Raw genomic sequence first — 7917 nt, 5'->3', positions numbered from 1 at the left:
ATTGCTAAGTGCGTCCCAGTTTAGTGCGTCTCGTCTTTATACTAGACAGCTTAGACGTCTGAGACGACTATTAAGACAACTTGAGATGTTTAATTCGTGTGACGTTTAATGCGTCCACCTTATTTCCCGTATTTATACTAGTCGTCTAAGACGTCTAAGATGTCTTGTTCGTCTGAGACGTCCTCTAGTATAAATACGGCCAATATTTCGGAACGTATTAAAATGGCTTTTGACGCTAAGGAGATCTCGCGCTTCATAAACTTAGGGATATTGACCTAGTGAGTATTAAATTTGTCGCGGGCTGGTTAAATACCTCTGAACAATGCATCATTAAGCAAAACGGCATGCTATTGTTTTCGGGAAAGGATTTTTAAACTCTGTTCGAAGTTGTCAAGGGAGTTGAGGGCACCCATTACGCCAGAGGTTCGGTATAACTTTTAGAAATGATCATTTTGATAATACTTCTAGTTATTGTATACACATGAAATTTTGTCTTTTCTTAGTTTAGATAATGAACTTCAAAAGCCCGAGTGTACGTAAAGAGTCGCTTAGGTCTTTTCTCGCGAAAAATATCGATGTGAATATTAAATGATTCAACATTTTCATTCGAACACCGGGTTAAACTTCTGCATTTTCGAGCGCAATTTGATAGAACTTATCCACGGTCAGCAGCTTAGAAAAATGTCAAGAATGGAAGTTTCATATTTCTTTTTTAAAAGCCCGAGTGTACCTAAGTTATAGGTGTACTTAAAAGAAGGCTGGAAATTTTGGCAAGAAGCAGTCGATGTAACCCCATTTTCGGCCATTTTCTTTATTCGTTTGTGCCTTTTCACGCTTAGCGCTATTATCGATGCATAAGACCCGGAATATGTCGCGTAATTCTGCGCGACGACGCGAAAACCTCCCTCACCACTCTCCTTTTCTAAACTACCACGCCATTTTTGAGCAAGGAGACATAGTCAAGGAAAACAGATGAAAGTGTAAATTAATTGAAAATATAATTTGTTAAAAAAGTGCAAGGATCCTTGTTCAACTTCTCAAACAAATTATTAAGGGGTGGGGAGGGGGAGGTGAACCTTAACTACAGAAAGACAGTGGTTGCTATGGACTGTATTAAGTCAAGAACAATTTTCAAGCTATGCGAAATTTTTATGAGGGATCTTTTGAAGTAACGTTTTAAATGAATACCCGACATTACTTAGGTCACATAGCGCATGCGCATTTAGTGCCAGTCCCCAACCACCCATTTCCGTGGGAAAAGAAAAACATGTAAAGGCTCTAAGGTAAAGAAACAGAGTAGTGATCGTTTCATTTGAACGGAACCATTTCATCATTGTTCATAATCTGTAGCATGGGATTACCGTTTGCAGAAAAAACGGAGAAAATACCTTCGTTGAAAAATAGATTCTCTTTTAATCCATACTACAGATTTTGCATTAGATGTTTCCATTCGCCCTTGTCATACGGCGGCCATATTGTCCCGGGATTTCCCGGGAGACCAAAAGAGCTTTGTTTTACCACGCCAAGCCTCGCAGTGGAAACCATGGGGGTGAGGCTTGGCGTGGTAAAACAAAGATTTTTTGGTCCCCCGGGACAATATGGCCGCCGTGTGACAAGGGCGAATAGTTTGCAGAGTAAAAAACTCTCCGATTTTTTATGCTATTTCTGTATTGGTCACGTGACTCACCAAATGTAGTTGAGATTCCAACCAGAAGAAGAGGTGTTCAATAACACACTTGTCCAAAACGGGCAACCGTGAACTTAAAGGGCGGCGACAATTTACCATTTGAAGTTACCCATGGCAATGGTTTTGTAGTTAAGGATCTAACCCTTTTTTTCCGGAAAATCAACCTCGTTCCCAAGGAACTTTCCCTTCACGAAGGGAAAGATCCTGGAAACGAGGTTGGGTTAAAATGTCAACATGATCTCTTCTCTAAATCAACGACTATCGTAGCAAAGAAAATATGGAAATAAAAAATCTTATCCGTGGATTGGATTTGAACCCGGGTTTCTGCTCTATAGGAAACGCTTCTTTCCGCTTCACCACAGAAGATCAAGTAGCCTGTGTACAGAGCAGGCGGCTGTACACAGGCTAAAGATCAAGACACTGCACTCTCAAGAAAACATTTGTTTAAGTCTCCCATAGAATATCGCTGCAGAAGGGTAATTAATCCTAAGCATAGTTAATGCATGGAGATGGTTACGAAACTCGACAAGTTCCTTTGTTTCATGTTTTTGAACGCATTTTTGGTTTTGACCCTACACAAAACACATTTTTTCTCGAGAAGATAACCAATCAAATCCTTCGAATAAATTATGCGCAACTAATTTGCAAACTCGTGCGAAGCGAAAACAAAAGATTGTGCAGGGTCACGGTCGATTCAACATCGATTGCTACAACATTGTTCTCTCTCTTGAAAGTTTTAAGGTTTCATAACCAGGCTCTTGATTAATTATGGCCTAAGCTCGATCAATAATTTTTGCCTAAGCTTAGATTTTAAAATGTTTAGCCTTATCGTGAAGTTTGGAAACCGACCTTTTGCAGTGTTTAATATTGTTTGTTGCCGAGTGACAATACAGCATTATGACATATTGTTTAAAATATTGACCCTGAGCAGCTACGTAGCGGTGTGGTGGTCAAGTGGTTAGGTGACGGGTCAATCAACACTCTCAGGTTAACGTCCCATGTCCATCCAATTGGGTTGTCTTATAAATAACATAGGCCCATTTCCACAGTTAATCAAGAGCCTGGTTATGAAACCTTAAAACTTTCAACAGCGAGAACAATGTTGTGGCAATCGATGTTGAATTGACCGTGACCCTGCGGAATCTTTTTGTTTTCGCTTCGCGCGAGTTTGCCAATTAGTTGCGCATAATTTATTCGAAGGATTTGATTGGTTATCATCTCGAGAAAAAATGTGTTTTGTGCAGGGTCAAAGCCAAAAATGCGGGCAAAAACATGAAACAAAGGAACTTGTCGAGTTTCGTAACCATCTCCATGCATTAACTATGCCCATTTCCCATAATAGATATCAAGCTTTCAATCTTCTAAATTAACGATAATAGTAAATTCAGAGCAAGCTACGAATGAACGATAGTCGTTAATTCAAGGTAGAGAATGCCTTGTAAAATGTGACATACTTTCTTTGCATCTTTAGCTGAGGAACGCCTGCTAACATTTCACTGCAAAAGGGTCGATTTGCAGAAATGGTTTGGACAACACAGAAGTTTCTTGCCCTGCTTTGCGCGAAAACACTGTTCTCATTTGTTCCATTCGACTCTGGGAGTTTAATCTGATCTCCAATCTACTACTATAGTAAGTATAATAAGAATTTAAACGGTGTGCGACCGAGAGAGTGTTTTCAGTCACGTGATAAGTAACCTTGTTTTTCCACCGAAACAAGAAAACGTTTGCATATATTAATTCTCGGTTTTCACATGACGTCACTGCCGCCATGTTGGTGCCCCCAAACAAAGAAGCAGCGGTCATGTTGGCTCCCGAAAAAATCCTCCGGGAATTGAACTCTATAATTATGCAAACGTTTTCTTTTGTTTTCGTTGAAAAATATGGCTCTTGATCAACACGAGTGAAAATCAACAATAGAGCTCAATTCCCGGAGGATTAGTTAGGCACAGCATCATGGCTGCCGTGACGTCACGTGAAAACATTCGTCATCAACATGAGGCTTGAAGCTAGAGCCTCATCATCAACGTGAGGCCTGGTGCTAAAGCACAAGTTTTCATTTGGTATTGAAGATGATGCTTCACTCGAGAAGGTCCATGGGAGCAAAACCTGTCAATTTGAAATGCTTGGAGAAGCACTCGTGCTGTAATGCCATCTTGCGTTATGGGCTCCAAAAACACTCGCGACATCAGTTTACAGGGACCGCAGCTCACAACAGGAGCGTTCATATGCCGTTATACTTTGCCATCTTCTTCAAAACAAAGTTACTTCATTGGATGAAGCTGCCCGCCTATGTTTTTTCAGTCAGCCTTCGAAAACAGCCTTCTCTACTCCCGTGTTGGCGAGCAAATCAAGTTGGAAAGATGTGTGCTATCCCAGCGGGCTCTTGACGGGGATTGAAATTAAGGTCGTGCGTTTTTTTAGCTTGTTAAAACAAGAGATGACATTTTCCTTTAATAGCACCAAGACTCGCTTTGAAAAGGAGGCAATTAAAAGTTCAAAAAATCCGCTCTTGACAAAAAAAAAAAAAAAACAATTTTAGTCTTTGTTACGTCAACAAAGACGTCACTTGATCCGGGGTACGTGGCACAAGAGTTTTTACGTCCGCGTATTTATTTCTTTCGTCTAAGATGGCTTCGTAGAGCGTTTTATAGGTCACACAGACAGCATCCACTGACCGCTTGTGCACCGTATCTCTGCAAAACGGACGAAACACAAGGCTTAAACAATACGACTCGTAAAGTTCAGTTCAATCGGTTCAGTTACTTTCACCTGACCTCTAACGTTTGATATTTTATACTCCCGCACTGATTCTAAAGATTGGGTCAAAAACTCTTTTGCCAGTGTTTAAGGTCTACAAGCGAGCGTGTCGAGCAACGCTAGCAGTTGAAAAGGAGGTTGAAAACGAATCCCGCAAAAAATCCCAAGCTATTCTCGTATCCATCGCCCTTTTCGCTTCTCTCAGCCGAGGGGCCTTGGTACGAGAAAATCCCAAGCTTGAAAGAGACTAGAACCCATGACCGCGCGGCGACTGCGTTGCACAGCTCTGTAATCTGAGCTACCAAGCCCTTTGGGAGCAGATCAACTTCGAGTTCGTACTACATCTTGTTTGAGGTAAATTCATCACTCTAATGACTACTGAGTGAGTTTTCAATCGAGCGTCGTAAATAATTACTTTGGCCAATCTAAAAGGACGGAGACAATCCAGCAAACCAATCACAACTCGAAGTAATTACACGTAGCCGACACAAAGCGCGGGAAAATGTGCACGCGCAAGCTACGATTGGTTTTGGTTTCACTTCTGATTGGTTGAAAAAATGGCGCGAGACCTTTGAACCAATCACTGAGTGATGTAATGCAAAACCAAAGCAATTCGCTAATTACTTTCGACACTCAATTGAAAACCGCTCTAAGAGAAAATGATCATCGAAGTTGCAAAATAAGCCTTAAATAAAAATCCCAAGCTTCAAAGGGACCCGAAACCATGACCGTCGCTTGCAACTGTGTAAGCCCCTATTTTACTGTTGAAGGGATATAGTTTTCTGTTAAGGTGTTAAGTAGTAAACTGTTAGATAAGGTTAAGGGCAATGTCGTGAAATTCAGATTTTTTTTTTAAAAGAAAAATCGGGCGGGACGATAGAATAGCAAACCTTAAAGGTGAGCACACACGGCCCAAGAAGTCAAACAAGATTCTTTTTCGGGTGATATCACATCCTCGCTTTCTCCTCTTTTTTGTTCTTACCGCGAAGGCAAGAGAGAGACCGGGTTGGTAAGATGACCATAATTCGATTGCCTAAGCCTGTTGTGATTTGCCAAAGGGACTATAACAAATATAGCTTTGGCACCTGGCGATTTGTTTAGCGGCGAATAGAATGGGGCAGTCTCTGTTCCCCCGCCCCTTTCCCTTCGCGGCATTGCCGCTCGTCAGGGGCGCTTCCCAAACAACAAAACAACCCGCTACTCAATTTAATTTGAATACCACTGGATCGTTACCTTAATCTCGTTGTCCTTAGTAGATTGCACTGAGGCATAATTAAACTGTCTGGAGACGAGAGATATTTGTCGAATTTTGCCTGTAAAATTGAAAAAAAAAACCGGGTCAAACATGACTCACTACGCCAAAGCACTTACTTTATCCTTCAAGAATCAAAGCAGCAAGCATAACATTACGGTTTGAAAAAAATTCAAACGCAAAGACGGAGACCATTCTGATGAGATTATCTTTCTTACCATAGCATCCTTGACACTTTGCGCATCCATTCCATGTAAGGATGATAATGGCACCTGAAAAACGAATATAGAAAAAAGCCTGTCTCATTTCATTTAACAATTGAATATCGGTGAATAAAAAACCGAGACGAAGTCGGGGATTTATTCACCGAGCCTGAGGTGACTAATTGTTTTGGTATAATTACATATTTGAGAAATATGCATTTTCTTTAAAACAATTAATTTCTTCGTCTGTCACCTCGACAAAACGGTTTACGGCCATTTGAAAAAAACTACTTAGGTAATTATCGCGTAATAAACACCTCAAGGGCAATAAATCAGCCAATCAGCGCACGCCCGATTTTTGAGTCTAGTCTTAAGTCTTAGCAATAAGGTTAAGGTTAGCGTTATTGTTTGGTCAGGTTAAATTGAGGATTTGCGTTTGGGGGAAACTTTGTGACGTTGATAATCTGTATTCCGAGGCGCGAGTGGTTGTTAAAGTTGGGGATAAAAGCAAGGGGACACTTCGTGACGCTTATTATAAGTGAACGAAGATCTATATTAATCAATAATGACTCGGACACAGTCGGAAAAACTCGAGTGCATCGCAAAAGAGAACCAAATTTTAGTTTGCACGCTCAATGGTTGAGTTAGAGGAGTACTAGTGAAAGATCTATTAATCGATGCTGTCTCGTTAAATAAGCTTGAGGACTGAAAAGCAAGGGAAATAACGCTTCAAAACGTACTCGCTGGCTGCGGTTCTCTTGGTAGACCGTGTATAGACTGCCGACCCCAGAGCGCGCAAGAATAAACGACGCTTGCTCGCTGATCAACGTGTCAAGATGCGCTTCTGTCTAAGAAACAAATACACACACAATGTTTAGCTGATATACTGTAACAATGTTATCAAGCAGATGACAGATCAAGTATATCCAGTGAATAAGTCAACAAGTTATTGCAAAATGGCTACATTTTACTGCTCCCACCAAATGCATTTTGAAAATGGTGTTTTTCAATTGTTTTCCACTCCCCAGGGAACACACAGCAATCTGGTCCTGGTAGGAAGTTATGCCATCATCGAAATGGTCTGTTCGTTTTGACACGGTTTCAGCAGGGACAGCTATGTACCCCATGGTGGGTTTAGGGATACCGAGGCTGAAACCAGAGAACTACGTTAACGAACTCAAGCCAAGGGTGGAAGCGGGACTTGATCCCCGTCGACCGATTTCAAGTCCAATGCTCAACACCACTTGGCTACCGTCTCTTCTTTCTCAAGTAGGGAAACAATCCGAAATTTCCCCTTCTTTCTGGTTCTGCCCTTCGCGACGGTTGCCCCTGTGTGGTTGTGTCAAGGGTTTCAGGCTGTAGTTGCACGAAGGAAAGCCTATTTTCTGGGACTATAATGTATATTTTGTCAATGCTAAATTCCTATGGAGTGTTCAGAAAGGTATAGTGGGTATACCAGCCACTGCAGGTTACTTTCTTTTAAATGTCAATGTGGTAGTCTGCTGTTCTTACTTTAAAACTCCCAGTCGCCTTTTTCGAGTATATACATAAAATTTTAGGGTACCCGGTCTCTTGTCGCTGTTTGTTGATCACACATCTTGGATAGTTAGTCCTCAAACCAAAAAACGAGACTGCATCAAGCGAACCTTTTATGGTGCGTGTTCTAACGCTATTGTCGACAACAGCACCTGTACCTGTCCCCAGCCAGCATCTTTCCATTATGTTTATCCGTGAATTCGTATACTGCTTAATGTGCTCTGTATATGAATGAATGCAGTTAATCATGTAGGCAGCCATGTCTAATTTAAAATGGGAAAAGAAAAATCTTGTTGCATCATCACTTCAATTTAAAAAAACAAGCATTTGCATGTGAAAAGATGCACATAAAAATAACAATCGTCGACATCGATGCATGAACTTGGAAATAGCATCATCAACGTCTTATTTCCGGCAGTGTCAACAGAGTGTTTTTCTCTCGTGAATCTTTTTCCTTTCTCGAGAAAGCCACAACATATTTT

The 7917-nt window shown here is 41.1% G+C and overlaps 1 protein-coding gene across 1 annotated transcript; it reads right to left on the bottom strand.

Moving 5' to 3' along the window:
* Positions 1 to 3264: 3264 nt before the first annotated feature.
* LOC138029893 (conserved oligomeric Golgi complex subunit 6-like) lies at positions 3265 to 7699 on the bottom strand. The gene is made up of 5 exons (XM_068877744.1): positions 7594 to 7699; positions 6640 to 6747; positions 5915 to 5968; positions 5678 to 5757; positions 3265 to 4380 (listed from the first exon to the last, which is right to left on the bottom strand). The coding sequence occupies exons 3-5, from the start codon at positions 5942 to 5944 to the stop codon at positions 4233 to 4235; spliced, it is 258 nt and encodes an 85-aa protein (XP_068733845.1). The 5' UTR covers positions 5945 to 5968; positions 6640 to 6747; positions 7594 to 7699; the 3' UTR covers positions 3265 to 4232.
* Between the last annotated feature and the right edge of the window lie 218 nt (positions 7700 to 7917).

This window comes from Montipora capricornis, chromosome 13 (genome assembly GCF_036669925.1).
Source record: "Montipora capricornis isolate CH-2021 chromosome 13, ASM3666992v2, whole genome shotgun sequence".
Lineage (NCBI taxonomy): Eukaryota > Metazoa > Cnidaria > Anthozoa > Scleractinia > Acroporidae > Montipora > Montipora capricornis.
This window is presented reverse-complemented; position numbering and strand designations above follow the sequence as displayed.